The sequence below is a fragment of the Daucus carota genome, chromosome 6, assembly GCF_001625215.2.
Source record: "Daucus carota subsp. sativus chromosome 6, DH1 v3.0, whole genome shotgun sequence".
NCBI classification, from domain to species: Eukaryota; Viridiplantae; Streptophyta; class Magnoliopsida; order Apiales; family Apiaceae; genus Daucus; species Daucus carota.
In genome coordinates this window covers 16,103,318-16,121,489 of record NC_030386.2, presented here as the reverse complement: position 1 = coordinate 16,121,489, position 18,172 = coordinate 16,103,318, and the positions used below count along the sequence as shown (strand labels likewise).

The window sequence follows — 18,172 nt, the reverse complement described above, 5'->3', positions numbered from 1 at the left end:
AAGATCAATAGTTGAATAGACTATACTTATTTAATTCTCCAAATTGGTATATGAACCCTAGTTTAATAAGTTGGAGAATAGATTGGACTCCTGCAGCCATATACATAATGATATACGTAAGTAGTCTTGACAAACTCATGGGTTCACCATTAATAAATTCTAGTAGGGCCCAACAGCTGAACAAAAATTTACTTTTTATCAAGAATATTCAAATACTGTATTAATGGAATGAGTTTGAATGTAATTACCTTTAAAATGGAAATCGAAAAGCTTGCATCTTTTACTTGAAATCTTGCAAAATCTCCTTCTGTTAATACCCTCTTTTCTCTCTCTTAACAATAGAGTGAACCAACGAATAAACAGAGCTTTTGGTTGAGTTTTTATACTAACATATTAATTACAATTAATAGCTAATTATTACTTAACACATAATTTATTAAGAAAATAGCTTAATTTTTAAGCTTACATTCGTGGGCACCAAGTTTTGTTGGTCTCGAAGTTTCGATGGGTGTCCCCCAAGTAACGCTCCGGGAGTAATAAAACCGCCTCGTTCATTTGCTAATACTCTCATGTCGGTTCTAATAATATAATTATTTAAATATTTGAATAAATTATAAGAACTCACCAAAATAAATAAATAAATAAATTATTAATATTATTTTTTTTAGCCAATCCCCATATTTTAAAAAAAATAATAATGATAAAATAATTATCTCGGCTAAAATATAATATTTATTCACGAGTCGGTAAATAAATATTCGCGTCTACTATTATTTTTGAATAAATGCAGGCTCCCGGGTTGACGTACATATCTAAATCAAAAGACTGGCCCACACGATATAGCTCCACATGTTTTCTAAAATTCTCGTAGCTACGCTAAATTATCACTGTTCGTATTATAAATTTTATTAATTTCGAGAAAATAGTCAATTTTTACTCAAAACATACTTAAACTAAATAACTGCGTTTTGGCGTACTTGTAAATTTCACGGTTGTTACATTCTTCCCTCCTTAAGGGATTCCGTCCTCGGAATCACGACTTGTGCCGAACAACTCTGGGCAGCATTTTCTCATTGTATCTTCTAACTCCCACGTGGCTTCCTCTATTTCCTGGTTTTGTCAAATTACTTTAATTAATCTCACTTTCTTGTTTCTCGGCTCTTGGGATTTTGAGTCTACAATCTCTACCGATTTCTCTTCATATGTTAAATTAGACTGGATTTATTGGCTCGTAGTTCAAAACATGAGGGTTATCTATCTGGTAAGCTTTTAACAAAAATACGTGAAACACATCGTGAATAAGTTGTAGGTTCGGGGTAAGACTAACTGATAAGAAACACTTCCCACTTTCCTTAGAATCCCAAATGGACCTATATATTATGGATTTAACTTACTTCGTTTTCCGAATCCAATTACTCCTTTCCAAGGCGATACTTTCAGAAGTATTTTTTTTTTCTCATACATCAAAGGCTTTCTCATTCCTTTTTAATTAAGTCCGCATATTTCTTTTGCCTATCTTGAGCTGCCACTAATCTTTTCCGTATTTTCTCAATTGGTTGTTTGGTGTGTTGAACTAGTTCTGGTCCTGAAATATTTTTTTTTTTCTCTCCAACTTAATCCCAGCAAAGTGGTGATCTACATTTTCTACCATATAATGCCTCAAAAGGTGTCATTCCAATACTAGCGTGATAGCTGTTGTTATAAGAAAACTCTACTTGAGGTAAGTGATCATCCTAACTTCTTTTAAAATCCAAAGAACAAGCTCTTAACATGTCTTCTATTGCCTGAATTGTTCTTTCACTCTGTCCATCAGTCTGAGAATGATACACAACGCTCAGGTTTAACTTAATTTCAAAACATTTCTAAAATGCTTGCCAAAATCTCGATGTAAATCTAGCATCTCTATCTAAAACAATTGTCACTGGCACTCCATGCTTAGACACAACCTCGTTGATATACATGTTTATTAATCTCTCAATGGTATATTTCTCACTATTAGGAAGAATGTGCTTATATTTTGTCAATCTATCCAAAATTATCCAAATAGCGTCATGATTGGCTCGAGTTCTAGGAAAACCTATCATGAAATTCATTGTGAGGTGTTCCTATTTCCATTCTAGGCTTTCGAATGGTTGCAACAATCCACTCGGTCGTTGGTGCTCAGCTTTTACTTTCTAACAAGTCAAACCTTTACATATCCAATCAGCGATATCTCTTTTCATATTAGGCCACCAATAGTTTTTCTTCAAATCTGGCTTAGTACATCTTAATGCTTCCCGGGTGTATAGAATACCTTGATTCATGAGCTTCACTCGAAATATCTCGTTCAAGATCTATCATGTTGGGAATCCAAATTCTATTAGCAAATCTCCTAATTCCTCTTTCATCTTTAACACTTAATATTCATTGCCAGTCAATTCCGAATGTCTCTCTTCAGTCATTAGTTCCTGACTCTCTCTTTTTTTCTTTTTTCTCTTTTTTTTTTCTTTCTAGTAACTCTGGTGGTACTAACATGTCATAACTTCTTCCCTCCTTATGCTCCGAATTCTTAGTTTCCAATACTAGCTTTTCCTTCTTCTTAATCTATTCCCCTGATAAAAACATCACATTGACTCTTTCTTTCCTACTTAACGCATCAGGAACTACATTCGTTTTTCATAGATGATTGTTAATCGTTCAATTATAATCTTTTATTATTTCCAACCATCTATATTGTCTCATATTCAACTCTTTCTGAGTAAACAAGTATTTTAAACTCTTATGATCCGCAAATATCTCAGAATTCTCACCATACAAGTAATGTCGCCAACTCTTTAAAGCAAACACTATAGTAGCTAATTCTAGGTCATGGGTAGGATATCTCAACTCATAGTCCTTAATTTGTCTAGAAGCAAATGCTACAACTATTTCATATTTCATAAGAACACATTCTAGTCCCTTATAAACTGTATCACTATAAATCACCAAATTTCCTATCTCATCAGATAAGGTTAACACAGGGGCCATTTCGAGTCACTTCTTTAATTCTTGAAAACTCTCCTCGCACTTGAGGGTCCATTCAAACTTCTTTTTTTTTTTCTAGTCAACTTGGTCAAAAGGGGTTGCAATCTTAGAGAAATCTTTCAAAAATATAATATCCTGCTAAATCAAAAAAATCTTTTTGATTCAGCTGAGGCCCTAGGTCTTTCCCCATTTGATACTGTGTCAATCTTTACAGGGTCTACCAATATTTCTTTCTTAGAAGCTATATGTCCTAACACTGCACTTACTTTATCAAAATTCACATTTTGAAAATTTTTCCATATAATTTTTCTTTCCTCAAAATTTTCCAAGTTATTCTAAGATGCTCAACATGCTCTTCTTTCGTCTTAAAATAAATCACAATATTATTGATAAAATAATAATGAACTTATCCAAATATTTCTTAAATATTATATTCATAAGTTCCATAAATGCTATAGATGCATTAGTCAATCCAAAAGGCATCACTAAGAACTCATAATGTCCATATTAATTAGGTTATAAAGGCTATCTTAGGTATATTCTCAGACCTGATTCTTTAACTGATGGTATCCAGATCTCAAGTCTATCTTAGAAAAGTAAGATGCTCACTTCAACTAATTAAACAAATCATCAACCCCAGGTAAAGGGTCATCTTATTTAACTTTCGGTAATCGATGTAACAAAAAAAATTCTCAATTTCGGGGGTCTGGATTTGACATCACCATACAACACCTGCTTAAAACACTTTAGGAAAAACTATATTTTTGAAAAGAACAAAATCAAACAATTTGAAATCTGAGCGTTTTGAAGAGAACTCAAAGGAAATAAGAATTTAAAACTTTCTTGGATATATAGAAGTCTTTCACGATAGTAATCACTGGTCAGTGAGTTTTCAAAATAGCTTCCGTTTGAAATGAAAGGATGACTGGGAGACCAATATGATCAAATGAACTAAGTGTTGCGTGTCCAAATTAAGACACTACTAAAGGTTGTTAACCTTCTTGTAATGACAACACACACAAGTGATGGCGTCCCATCCAACTCCTATCACACAGACAGGTATACCTTGTGTCCCCTATAATTAGGGTTGTTCATCCCAATCAGATTGAAGAAATATCAAGGAAATAAGATTTATCTCAAAGATTTTCTTTTGAATGGTTACCTCACAACTAGGACAAACTTGATCTACCATAATTACTTCTCAACATAATTCTTCCAAAGAATGCGAGCAATGCATCCTTTAATCATAAATCAAGGATTTTTAGTGGATAAAATCAGAAATGGGATCAAACATGGGACGATCTCTTAGAATTATTAGATTGAGATCATCATTGTGGTATATAAATTTATTCCAATTCTCGAATATTAAAGCATGAATCACAAAAGATTTTGTAACATCAAAGAAATATTGATTATTAGGAGCAGTAGCTTCCGAACAAAAGAAGGACTCTAGGTACTGAATAAACTTATCAGTTTTCAAAATGAGATTTGATGTCAACTTGAGCTGAAACAGTGTGAAACATAAGTAGCGTATTCCATATATCTTATACTCAGGCAACGGGGTCTCTCTTGTAACACGTTCACGGTCTGCGAGATTCTAAACCTTTGATTTCCTTCTATTTTACCTATATTCGTGGCATCTCTTACTTCATAAAAGGTTTCTTCTCAACATTTTGATTATTTTTCAAGGGTTTTCGCTTCCTATCGACTTTCTCTTTGTTAAACAACTCATTACTTGACTCAACCATACAGACTTTGTGCACTCTCGTCACATGGTTAGCAATATCGAGAATAGTAACCCTATTCTGAATCTGGGGCTTTAAGCCGTAATGAAACGTCTAGCTTTCTTTTCATCCGTATTTACCCGATGTGGAATAAATTTCGAAAGTTCGATAAACTTAGATTCGTGTTCAGCTACTCACATATTCTTTTGCTTAAGCTCCATAAATTTGAGCTCCATTTGATTCTCTAGGTGTTTAGGGAACATGCTTATTTAGGAATAACTTTTTAAACCTACTCCATGATATTACACTAGACTCCTCTAGAACTAGCTTAGCTTCCCACCAATAATTACCCATTCTATTAAGCATATAAGCATCAAGGATAGTTTTCTTATCATCTTCTACATCAACCATTTCGAAAGTCTTCTCTATTTCTCTTAGCCATATCTTGGCCTCAACGGGATCCACAGTCCCTTCAAAACTCTTGTGGTGGCAAAATTTGAAAGATTCGAATGAAAAAGGTAAGTTTAGTAAGTTGACTCGAAGAACATCTTTCAGGATTGTTTTAAAAATTTTGGGTATGTTGTTGAAGAAGTAGATCAACAAGTAATTGAACGAGATTGGGTCTGGGTTGAAATCCAAATGAAGCATTCGGTATTGCTTCATCAACAGGATTGTCATTTAGGTTTCAATTCATCTCAATTTATAAGAGTAGACAAAACAGTTTAATAGGTCTCATCATTATACAAAATACAAGGTTTATCCAAAGGTACAACAAGGCGCAATTTTGTAAAATACTCATTACAGAATTATGAAAACAGGTTGCATATTTTGGTTGTAAAGACAAGTTGTACAAAAGCTGCATATTTTTGGAAAAAAATTTAGAAACATTAAAGGTTGCACCTTTTCTTTTGAAAACTCTAAAACTTTAGCCACTTGAACATTTCTCTTTTTGAAAAAAACTCTAAAAACTTTAAAGGTTGAAGACTTCACATTGGATCATTGATGCAGCAGTTGCAAGATAGTTGACAGAAATGAAACAGATCAAAAGTAATTAATAAGTGCAAGAAGCATAGAGAAGGTATAGCAAGGAAAGAGGCAATAATATGACATAAGGATTGATCATCTCTCCCAAAATGGTCATAATATCTGAAGCTTTTAGGGTACAAGTCATGATATAGAAAGTACATCGGATCTGGTCATCATCCTCCACATCAAGTCTAATCTGGACATCACTATACAAAAGATCGTATATTCACATCCTTACTGCCAGAATGATCTACTGATCGAAACTATAGCATCTGCATCTAAATAAAAGGAAGTGCACGGTTCTCTATTCCGATACTATATAAAAGTGTCTACATATCCTCAAGATACATAATATACCATAACTGAGATACACACAGACTACGTGTGTTATTTCCCAAAAGTCAAATTAATACATAAAATATATCAACCAGATATCCCTGAGATCCTATGCTGGAACTCAGAAAAGGCTCTATTCATCAGTATTGTAACAAGTTTAACATTTACATGAGCTGGTGGAGGGTATCCCACAGATATCAGTAGCAAGTCCCTCAAATACAGAAACAGAAATCTTATACACAATCTCCATACTAAACACTCGGGTCAGAAATCTTGAACCCGCAGAACAAACATGGGATCATAAGATCCTGGAATCTCAAATATGGAGTCATAGGCAGACTCTCTCAACAGCTGGTACTGATGGACCAAAGAAAGTGGCACATAGTCGCCACCTGATGGTACAGAAATTGGTGCATAGAAAGATTCATTAATCTGACAAAGAGTGGTATGAGATGCAGAAACTGGAATAGTGGATATGAAAATAAATGGTTCCCAAGTCTCTAACATGGTAGTAACTAGGGGTGTAATTCGAATGTGGTATAAACATGGGTGTGACTACTCAAAAGGTGGTGTAGGATCATCTCCAATCAGAGAAGACACAGTAGTCCCAAAAGGACAACAAGTATGTGTGGTAATAGGACTATAAGAAAAAGGTGTAGGCTCGAAATGTTGAAGCAAGCCTAAAATGGAAGGGTCTTCACTCTAAAATATAAGTGGATGAACAGTAGAAGTGTTAATCGAAAAGGAAGTGGTCAAAGTAGGAACATAAGTCAGCTCAGGTAAGGATAGAAAGATATTTATCCAATCACTCAAAAGATTCTCTAGCCTTGATCTCCTCAAATACTAAGTTAATGATCTCAGGTTCCAGTGGCTCTAATATTTGTCTAGAAAAATCCTCATACTCGTTATCTCAATCTCCATAGATGGATCAAAATCAGCCTTGTAACCTGACATCTACAACCAACATCATTACTAATAGTTACTGCTACGAGCACGATTGCTTGTAACTATAAATGTTTATATCTGTAGGGTCTAGTAACCCTTTGCTAAAAGTTTATTTGTTACATATGTTCTCTAACATACGAAGATAGGTTCATCTAAGTTACTTATGTTATACTTCGTGTCATTCTCGCTTGTTATATTCCTAGGGTTTCTCAAATCCTAAGGATATAACTACAGCTCTGATACCAAATCTGTGACGCCCCCAGATCCACATCCTGCAGATCTGGTCTGCCACTAAACATCTGGCTCAAAACAACACTTGCATTATATATTAATATTACATCATCCAACTCTTTCCCCACCAGTCCAGGGTCAATCGTCTTATCACATTACTACCGAGTCTAACTTTATTACATAATAGGAAGTCTGATTTCAGACCATTATGATAACTATAGATCGTACTACCAAGCGGTGTAGTCTAGCAGTCTCAGCTTGGGTGATGAGCCTTTTCCATGCCTTTGCCAAAGACCCATTTCCGGGCGGTTCTCTTGAATTGTGCCATACTCACTATTTACTGCTCAAAAAGAAATAAAATAGATGCAAGAATGAGCAATCAAATTGCTCAGCAAGTCCACATAGAACAAAACAACAATCAACAGAATATGCACGTAAGGCATAGAAAACAATTCAAGTCAAAGCAACAAAGCAACTACCGGCAAATGACAACACAAGTTCAAGTAGAAAACGCTGGTCTTCCACCTCTCGGTAACACTACATGGTTCGATCAGCACCATTTCGTGAATACCGTTCTCCTGTGTGATCTTTGCAGTCTGATCGTAACTGCACAAGACACACCTATCACTCTCATTTGCTAGCATAAGGGTTAACATTTGTAACCCTAAACTATCTGCCTTACCAGATAGTAAATTCTCAACTCTACCACGAATTTAATAAATTCGTGTTGACCAGCTTGAACAGATTCCTCCGAATACAAGAAAATTCTCCCAAACAAACACTACTCATCTCCACCAAAGAAGTGCGAACAATGCACCCTTTCAACAAAGATTACCCGAATATATAAGTGAAGGATAATTAAAAGAACTAGATTCCAAAGAACAAGATGATCTCCAAAAAGAGAGTAAATTAATTGTGGTGAGATCATCGCTGCATGTATTCGCTTCAAGTTTTGAAGATTCAAAATACTATCGTTATTAGGATCAGCTCAATCCCGTACAATGGGAGGGCTCGAATTATAGAAGGTAATATAAGAACAATATTTTTAAAGCCTTCAAAATGAAACTGAGATATCTTCTCGATTCACAATGGTATGAAATATAATATTTTCACAATCAACACTTTTCACATAATTATCAATTAGGCATGAAAAACTTCACGTCAAGAGAGGGATGGTGAACTTGCCTGGCTTCCTTAGCTTGAATTATTTCCCAAATTTAATATACAATTGGCTCCGCCTTTTTCTCGTGGAATATGTATTCTAAGCCATGCAAAATAATTCATTCAGTATTCTCATTCAAAGAATCCCAGAATAATTTATATCTGATAAATAATATCAGGAGTTCGATCGAATAACTACTCTCTTTTTAAATTAAACTAAAATATTATATCTAATCTCTTTATTCTTGAGAATATATTAAACATTAATTATTTGATTTTAATCCTTAACCATTTTTCACCACTTAATTCTTTAACTTATTAACTAATAATCCCAATCGATCAAACTATTATTAATATTATTTATTTATTACCACCATCTCTACCAATATTACAATTATTCTTCTTTGACATGATATTTGATATGGGTCAGAAGTAATATTTAATTATTATTAGATATTAAAAGCCCAAGAACACTAAAGCCCAGTTAAGTAGGGCCTGAGGCTCTTAGATATTAATTAATTTCGTAATTAATTAATAGAGGCCCAGTCAGAGGTCCAGTTACAAGTCCAAATTCTATAATACATCTGATTCTAGCAGATAAATATTCAGAAGTTCGGATAAACGTCAACAACAAGAGGATAAGAGTTCTATCTTATCTCTTGCTTCAAGGCATACTTTGATAAGAAGTCTGATACACGGAATCGTACTTCCGTCCCACTTCTGACTCCGAAGCGCCTATATAAAGGGCTCTACCCCTCATAACTAGAACTACGTTTTGGACTTGATTCTTCTCCACGCAGAAGATACGTAGGCATCTCGCATCGAGACCAGTCCAAAGCACGAATCGCTCACCCCCTTTGTTTTCTATTCTATAACATTTGGCGCCGTCTGTGGGAAAACAACAATAACCATGACGAACCCAACCGGAATACGTTCTGAAATCCATGTTCCACGCAGTCGGACCACCACCGGGGTCTCGACTGAGTCAACCCCTGTAACTACCTCCCTCCCGCTTGGTACGACCATTGCCCAAACTACTACTCCCCTGACTTTTGGCTCGCTGCCCCCTCTGACTCGAGTAATAGCAACCGTCACCGACGCCGGCACACATTACTCAACGGTCACTACAACCACCCGTGGAGGCACAAGAGATGACTATGTGCATGTAACCGATTACGACTCTTCCGAATCGGAGCAGGAGCATGATACACCCCCTCGAAGGAGGAGAGATGCTGATCGACACCGTCGACGCCGCCATAGGCAAGAAACTAATGAGCCCCGGGGGCCAATAACTTATGAGGAAAGGATCCGGGCCTATGAAGAGGAAATCGCACGGTTAAAAAGAGACCAGGCAAGGATGCAACCCCCGGAATCTAGGGATGAAGCCCCTCGTCAAACCGTGATGAATCAAATTCACTTGTTACCAGCAGGCGATCCTGATAACCCGGTTCCCCCTTTTACGCAAGAAATCATGGGTGCAAGGATTTCCCGAAAATTCAAGCTCCCAACCATTAAAGCTTACGATGGCACGGGTGATCCCGCTAATCATGTTCGGACCTTCATGAACGCTTTGTTACTCCAGCCCGTCACTGAAGCAATTAAGTGCCGTGCTTTTCCTCAAACTTTGAGCGGGATGGCTCAACACTGGTATAGTCGTCTTCCCCCCAATTCTATCTCTTGTTTCGCTGACTTGAGCAGGGCTTTCATAGGACAATTTGTTGGAAGCAAAACGCATGCCAAGAGCTCCGCCTCACTGATGAATTTGCATCAAGGTAAGAATGAATCATTGCGGGAGTATATGAACCGTTTTACCAAAGAAGCCTTGAAGGTCCCGGACCTAGATCAGAAGGTAGCCATGATCGCCCTCCAACAAGGCACCACTGATGACAATTTTCGCCGATCCCTAGCCAAGAGGGCTCCGGACAACATGAACGATTTACAAGAGAGAGCCGGAAAGTATATAAAGGCGGAGGAAAGTTTGAGAAAATCCCAGAATAATCAAGGACCGAATACCAACTTCAAGAAGCGTGGGAATGATACGGAATATAATGCCGAGAATAAGTACTCCCGGAAGGAAGATGAGGAAAAATCGCCCGCTAAAAAGAAGCTGGGGCCGAGGTTTACTGAGTATGCCAGGCTTAACGCCCCGAGGAGTCAAATCCTGTTGGAAATTGAGAAGGATGAAAGTGTTAGATGGCCGAAGCCAATAAGGACCGATCCGGAGAAACGTAACAAAGATTTATATTGTCGATTCCACAAAGACACAGGACATAAGACCGATGATTGCCGGCAGTTAAAGGATGAAATTGAGTTCTTGATCCGAAGAGGCAAGTTATCCAAATTTACCAAGGATGGAGACAAGAATCATCGAGACAGTGATAATCGTGGGAGAGACACTGATGACAAAAGAACACAGCCTCGAGGGCCTGTTATTAATGTAATCTCCGGAGGACCTACAGCCGCTGGTACTTCAAGTAATTCGCGGAAAGCTTATGCGAGGGAAGTAATGAGTATAGTTGGAGAACCCCCGAAGCGGGCAAAAATTGACTATGCAATGGCATTCGATAACGTCGACCTCGAGAAGGTAAAATTCCCCCATGATGACCCCTTAGTAGTTACACCAGTGATTGGCAACTCGTCCGTAAAGAGAGTGCTCATTGATAATGGAGCCTCGGTGGATATTTTGTTCTATGATGCCTATGAAAAGATGGGATACTCCGATAATCAACTTACACCCTCGGATATGCCTATATATGGCTTCAACAATGTGGAAACCAAGATTGAAGGCATGATCCAACTCCCTGTAACTATGGGTACCGAACCTAGACAAGCCACATGCATGATAAATTTCTTGGTTGTTAAAGCTTCGTCTACCTATAATGCCATCCTTGGAAGGACCGGGATACACGCTTTTAAGGCAATCCCGTCCACTTACCACATGAAGATTAAATTCCCGACTAGGAACGGAATTGGAGAAGAATTAGGAGATCAGAAAATGGCCCGAAGCTGTTATATTGGGGCATTAAGATCTGGAGGAGCCGGGGGGCAAGTATTACCTATAGAGGACCTTGATGTCCGAGAAGAAGAGGAAAGGAGAGGCAAGCCTGCCGAAGATTTGGTTCCAATCCAATTGTATACAGAAGAACCCGAAAAGGTCACTTATGTTGGAGCATTGCTCCAGGAAAGTTTGAAACAAGAGCTTGTGAGGTTCTTGAGGAACAACCGTGATGTTTTCGCTTGGACAGCGGCTGATATGCCAGGCATCGATCCCTCATTCATGACTCATAAGTTGAATGTAAACCCCGCGAGGAAACCTATTAAGCAGAAGAAAAGGAACTTCGCCCCTGAAAGGCAAGAAGCCATTAAACAGGAGGTCGATAAGTTGTTGGAAGCGGGTTTTATCGAAGAAATACAATTTCCAGAATGGTTGGCCAACCCTGTTATGGTCAAGAAGGCCAATGGAAAGTGGAGAATGTGCGTAGACTTCACCGATCTGAATGATGCTTGTCCCAAGGATTGTTTCCCTCTTCCGAGGATAGACACATTAATAGATGCCACCGCTGGCCATGAGATGCTGAGCTTCATGGATGGCTTCAGTGGATATAATCAGATCCGGATGGACAAAGACGATGTACCCAAGGTATCGTTTATCACTGACTTTGGTGTATTTTGTTATTTGGTCATGGCCTTTGGACTTAAGAATGCAGGAGCAACATACCAACGCCTTGCAAACAAGATGTTTAAACATCTAATTGGAAAGACTATGGAGGTATATGTAGACGATATGTTGGTGAAAAGCTTGAACAAAGCGGATCACCTTGAACACCTTAGAGAGGCCTTTGAAGTCCTGAGGACGCATAAAATGATGTTAAACCCAGCTAAGTGTGCCTTTGGGGTCGGTTCTGGGAAGTTCCTGGGTTTAATGGTCTCAAAGCGTGGTATTGAAGCCAACCCCGACAAGATAAAAGCTATCCTAGATATGGAACCCCCAAAAAGTATAAGGGATGTTCAGAAACTGACAGGAAGAATTGCAGCTTTGGGAAGGTTTGTATCCAAGTCAGGAGACAAGTGCTTACCTTTCTTCAAAGCCTTGAAAAAAGTTAAGAATTTCGAGTGGACAGAAGAGAGCCAGGTAGCTTTTGAGGAACTGAAGAAGTACATGGCAGAGCCACCTCTTCTATCGAAACCCATTAATGGTGAAACCCTATATGTATACTTAGCTGTCTCGGAACAAGCGCTAAGTGCCGTCTTGGTTCGGGAGGAATCCAAAGTCCAGAAACCAGTATACTATGTGAGCAAGGTTCTGCATGGAGCGGAGCTCAACTACTCAGTGATCGAAAAGTTTGCTTTGGCCATGATTACGGCCTCGAGAAAGTTAAGACCTTACTTTCAGTCTCATAAGATAGAAGTCCTGACAGACCAACCTCTCCGGAATGTTATACACAGCCCTAAGGCTAGTGGAAGATTGATCAAGTGGGCCATTGAGCTCGGAGAATTTGATATCCGATACAAACCTCGAACGGCGATTAAAGCTCAGGTCTTAGCTGACTTCCTAGTCGAATGCACCATTAGCAACCAGGAAGTCGGGGGGCAAGGAGACAAGGTAGAAGAACCTACTAAGGAAGAAAAACCTAAAGAATATTGGCTACTATTTTTTGACGGAGCTTCAAAAACAAAAGGTAGTGGTGCAGGACTTGTGCTCCAAAGCCCTGATGGCTTTACTGTGGAATATGCTATTAAGCTAGACTTTCCAACCACTAATAATGAGGCAGAGTATGAGGCATTGATAGCTGGGCTTGGCCTAGCCAGAACCTTGAGGGTAAAGAATTTGAAGGTCTGTGGTGACTCAAAGCTTGTAGTCTTCCAAGTGAATGGTGAGTTTGAAGCCCGTGAGGAGACTATGCTGAAATATCTAAGGATTGTAAAGACCCAGATGGCACTATTCGAAGAATGCTTGGTAGAATATGTGCCAAGGGAGGAGAACACCAAGGCTGATGCCTTATCGCAATTTGCATCCTCCGATGATGAGGTATGCTCAGGAAGTGTTTATTATCAGGTTTTAAGAACCCCTAGCATTGAAGCAAAGTTAGTTGCTCCCATTGACACAGGGTCCACTTGGATGGATGAGATTAAGTTATATTTACAAAGTGGTCATCTGCCGCCTAATGCTGATGAAGCACGAAAGTTACAGGTAAGGGCCCTTAAGTATGTACTCATTGAGGGGGTCTTATATAGAAAATCATTTGTGATCCCTTATTTGAGATGTTTGAGGCCGGATGAGGCTCGAGAAGCCCTTAGAGAAGTTCATGAAGGGGTATGTGGCCAACACCTCGGTGGAAGAGCATTAGCTCATAAAGTAACCCGCCTTGGATTCTATTGGCCAGATATGCTAAAGCACGCTCAAGACTATGTGAAAAGGTGTGATCGTTGTCAAAGGTTTGCACCCGTTGTACGACAGCCACCTGAGATGCTAACGTCTGTCAATACTCCTATCCCCTTTGCAATGTGGGGGATGGATATCCTTGGACCGTTTCCACTTGCTAGCGCGCAGAGAAAGTTTCTATTGGTTGCGATCGATTATTTCACTAAGTGGATTGAAGCCAAGCCGTTGGCCAAGATAACCACCAAGCAAGTTGCGCAATTTGTGTGGGAAAACATTATCTGCAGGTACGGAATACCTCGAGTCATGGTTACAGACAATGGGACTCAGTTTAATAATACTGAGTTTAGAAGTTATTGTGAGGATTACTCGATTGAGTTGCGCTTCACTTCAGTTGCCCATCCTCAAGCTAATGGACAAGCTGAGGTGGCCAATAGGATAATCCTTGATGGACTGAAGAAAAGAGTTGAGAAAGCCCAGGGGTCATGGGCCGATGAGGTACTCCCTATATTATGGGCGTATCGAACAACTTGTAAGGTTTCAACTGGGGCAACCCCCTTTCAGCTGGCTTATGGAGCCGAAGCAGTGGTGCCACTTGAAATCACTCATACATCCTCCAGGGTCCAGCAGTATGAGCCAGAAGCCAACGAAGAAGGTATGAGACTTGCGCTTGATATGATTGATGAGATTCGTGACGAAGCTCATGCTAAGATTGTGGAAAACCAGAAACGAGCTTCCTATTACTATAACCTACGGGTTAAGGAGCGATACTTCCGGGATGGAGATCTGGTACTTAGAAAAATTGAAGCTTCTGGGGTAGGTCCCAAAGGCAAGATGGCTCCAAATTGGGAAGGCCCCTACCAAATTAAGACTGTCACAGGCCATGGCTCATACAAGCTTCAAACCTTGGAAGGAGTTGAAGTCCCCAGAAGTTGGCATGCGACCAACTTGAAGATGTATTATATTTAATGCTTATCCTATGATAGTAGAAGTTAGTAGTTACCACAAGAATAAGGTCATGTTGACCACTGCCATGTAGTTGGTTTCCGAAAGTAGTTTATCTCTTTTACTATGATATTAATAAAGTCCTGAGGATTATCTAACTTGTTTATTCAAGTTATTCTTACTTATGTTTCCACCTGTGACAACCACGAGTTTCAAGTTTGAACTTACGCGCTTGAAGCTAGAAATCCTAAGTACGAACCACTTTGGATAGAAAGCTCATAAAATAATATACTGACTCGCAAGAGTTAAACCCTGCAGGGTGATTACAAAAATCAGAAGATTATTCTAAGACTTGGTCTCCCAAGTTTAATTTTAATCCTAAGTTAAGGATATTTTACTGTTAGGTTCGAAATCCTAAACTTAATGCACGATATGCAGAAAAGCAGAAAAAAGCATAAAGTAAAAGTTAACTTAGATAAATAAAAGAAAGTTTTAACCCCGAAGGGTTAATATAAATATTTGATTACAAAATAAGCCACGCAGGGCTGAGAGAGGGCCTAGTCTAGGGGAGCCCATCATCAAACAGGTCATCTTGGGCCTCCTCTTGCTCCTTGGCCTCCTCGTCCTGGGCCACGGCATCCTGGGCTTGGGCTTCTTGGGTTTTCGACCCGATATCCTCCGCAGCCTTGCTAGGATCCACGATCGCGAGTTCCTCGGAAGGGATCTCCTCACCCTGAGAGTCATCCGGGTGCGAATCCCCGAGGTTCTCGACCTCCATAGGGGAAGATGCCTCCTCCCCTGGAAGTTTCGGAACGGGGAAGCGCTCCAAGGTGACCCCCTCGATTTGGGTCCCAAGTTCCTCAACGATCCGTTCCCAGCAAGACTTGAAGGTCTCGGGGAAACTAGCGTCGTACTCGGCAACGAGAAGGTCTTCAAACTCCTTCGACGCCTTGTAGTCAGCAATGGCCTCCCTCTTCACCCTGGCCAACTCCGCCTCCAGGGTGCGGACCTTTTCTTGTTCGGCCACGAGCTCCGCCTCCACTTTTCGGTATTGCTCAAAATTAGCAGTCGAAGCTTCGAAGTAACGATCGCGATCGCGCTCCGCGATCGCCTTCTCAGCCCTAACCGCCTTCAAATTGTGGACGGCGGCCTGGAGGTAGGTGTTGACCTGCACAGTAAAAACATACAGATAAGAAAACATAAAGAAAATTTTCCAAGTAAAAGAAGGCTTAGAAATAAGAAAGCATGCGAAAGTTGGGCTTACCGTAGCCACAGCCTGGGCCCCCAGGAGTTCAATTTGAAGGTCCTCGGACGATTCGACCACATGGGCCCGGTCCCGAGGGGTGACCACGTTCTTGGACCACTCTGCGGCGGCCCGGGAATCGCCCACAATAGTGTCTTTGTTTAACAGGCCCCATTGGACCACATAAGGGCCGTTGTCCTCCTCAACGGCGGTGGACCGTGGAGATAAAAAAGCTGGAACCCGCTCCACGGGCCCAGTTCCCCCTTCCTTCCTGGGCCGCTTGGTGCGCGAAACCTCAGTTGGCACGGCCTTCTGCGCGGCGTTTTCCCGCTTCTGGAAAATGCTCCCCAAAGCAACTTGGGCTGAAAAGAAAAATCATGAAAAGTTAGAGGCCCAGTCCATGCCATTACACAAAAAATATACATGCAAAATATAAAAAGGGCATACCCTCAGGGCCCAAATCGCTAAGCCCGTGCAATTGAAGCGATGCCTCGGAGATTAACAGCGAACAATGGTGAAGATTGTCGGCCGTTAAAACCTTAATGGCCGCCTCTTCTTCAACCCCTAACTTGAGGGACCTCATTGGCCCATCCTCGGCCCTACTAAAGTCTGAATAAAAATAGTCGGCCCAGTCGGCCCCCTCCATATACAGATAAAACCACTGCTTCTTCCAATTTGGGAGGGAATCAGGGGCCGAATCTGAAACGAAAATACTACGGCCCAATGTTCGATACTGGATTTTGACCCAGCCTTCGTCATTTGGGGCATTAACAAATTTGAAAAGATACCTAAACACTGCCACACTGGGCTCCAAGTTGTGCTTCCTACACTGGACCAAAAAACAATTTATGAACCTCCAGCCATTGGGCTGGAGTTGGGTTGGACATACCCGGGCTTCAGCTAAAAGTCTATAAACAAACATTGGGGGAGGCAATCTGAACCCAGCATAGAAGGTCTCTTTGTAAATCCTAATTGCCCCGGGCTTTGGGTAGCAAGCCCGGTCATTTGGGCCTGGGGCCACGGCCCTATAAGGATGTTCGATTCCGAAAAGTTTGGCCATAATATCTACGTCTTTTTGCTTATACTGGGAAGGGTACTTATAAGCATCTAGATGAAGTAAATTAGGAAAGGCTTGACCAAACTCAGAAAGAAGATCACGAAGAGAAAAAACGCTAGCATGGACGAGGGATTTTTTACCTCGGTTAGCGCGAGAACGAGCCACGGGAGGCTGAGAAAGTTGGGATTGCTGGGAAGAGGATGAATCCGCCATTGATCTTCAAAGGATAAATGCCAAAAACCCAGAAATTGATGAAGAAAGAAGAAGACTGATCGGAATCTGGGAAAATCTTTGAAGATCGCCCGGAAACTGGAAAAAGACTTAAATATCGGCCGGAATCTGGAGAAAACTTGAAGACGGCCGGAAATGCGCCTGAAAACTCGCCGAAAAACTAGAGGATTTTGAGAGAGTTTGGGAGGATTTTTAGCTCTTAAGCTTGGAAACTATTGTGTGAAATGAGAAATGAAATCTCAAGTCACACTTATATAGAAAAAGTTCAACCCGTTCACTTGCCGGTAAACCCTAAAACAAACAGGTTGTAACCGGTAAAATGGGCTTTGGGCCGGTCTCAGAGCCGCGTCACAGGCGGGAAGCCCATGAGTTTGAAAATCCGAACCTATTCTAGAAGGATCTCGAGAATTCTGAAAGACACTCGGAAAATTAAAAGGAAAATAAGCTATATAAGCCTGACAGGTTATAGACTAAGGCCCACAACCTATAACGGTAACATGCTCCTAAGACAATTATAAGGAAATAAATTACCTACGAAATGAATAGCAACATGTCTCCTTGGCGGGGTTACCCACGCCAAGGAAGCATAACAATTGAAGCCTTGTGAAGACCTTAAAGTCAAACACGCCCAGGAAGCATATTTCCTAGGCGTGGTGTAGCAACATGTCTCCTTGGCGGGGTTACCCACGCCAAGGAAGCATATCAATTGAAGTCTTGTGAAGGCCTTAAAGTCAACCACGCCCAGGAAGCATATTTCCTAGGCGTGGTGTAGCAACATGTCTCCTTGGCGGGGCTACCCACGCCAAGGAAGCAGATCAATCGAAACCTTATGAAGACCATGAATTCAACCACGCCTAGGGAGCACTTCTCCTAGGCGTGTTATAAAATTA

The 18,172-nt window shown here is 40.3% G+C and overlaps 1 protein-coding gene across 1 annotated transcript; it reads right to left on the bottom strand.

Annotated features, from left to right (window-relative positions):
- Nucleotides 1-13,249: 13,249 nt before the first annotated feature.
- On the bottom strand, nucleotides 13,250-17,264 carry LOC135147225 (uncharacterized). Its single transcript, XM_064080095.1, has 3 exons — nucleotides 16,442-17,264; nucleotides 16,016-16,356; nucleotides 13,250-15,919 (listed from the first exon to the last, which is right to left on the bottom strand). The coding sequence occupies exons 1-3, from the start codon at nucleotides 17,262-17,264 to the stop codon at nucleotides 15,314-15,316; spliced, it is 1,770 nt and encodes a 589-aa protein (XP_063936165.1). The 3' UTR covers nucleotides 13,250-15,313.
- Between the last annotated feature and the right edge of the window lie 908 nt (nucleotides 17,265-18,172).

What these genes read in the sequence shown, in the direction of transcription:
- LOC135147225 (XM_064080095.1), bottom strand. Translation starts at nt 17,264, where the DNA reads ATGGCGGATTCATCCTCTTCCCAGCAATCCCAACTTTCTCAGCCTCCC. An exon ending in TAGCGATTTGGGCCCTGAGG is followed by an intron (nt 16,357 to 16,441) that starts GTATGCCCTTTT and finishes TTTTCTTTTCAG; the next exon opens with CCCAAGTTGCTTTGGGGAGC. An exon ending in GGGCCCAGGCTGTGGCTACG is followed by an intron (nt 15,920 to 16,015) that starts GTAAGCCCAACT and finishes TTTACTGTGCAG; the next exon opens with GTCAACACCTACCTCCAGGC.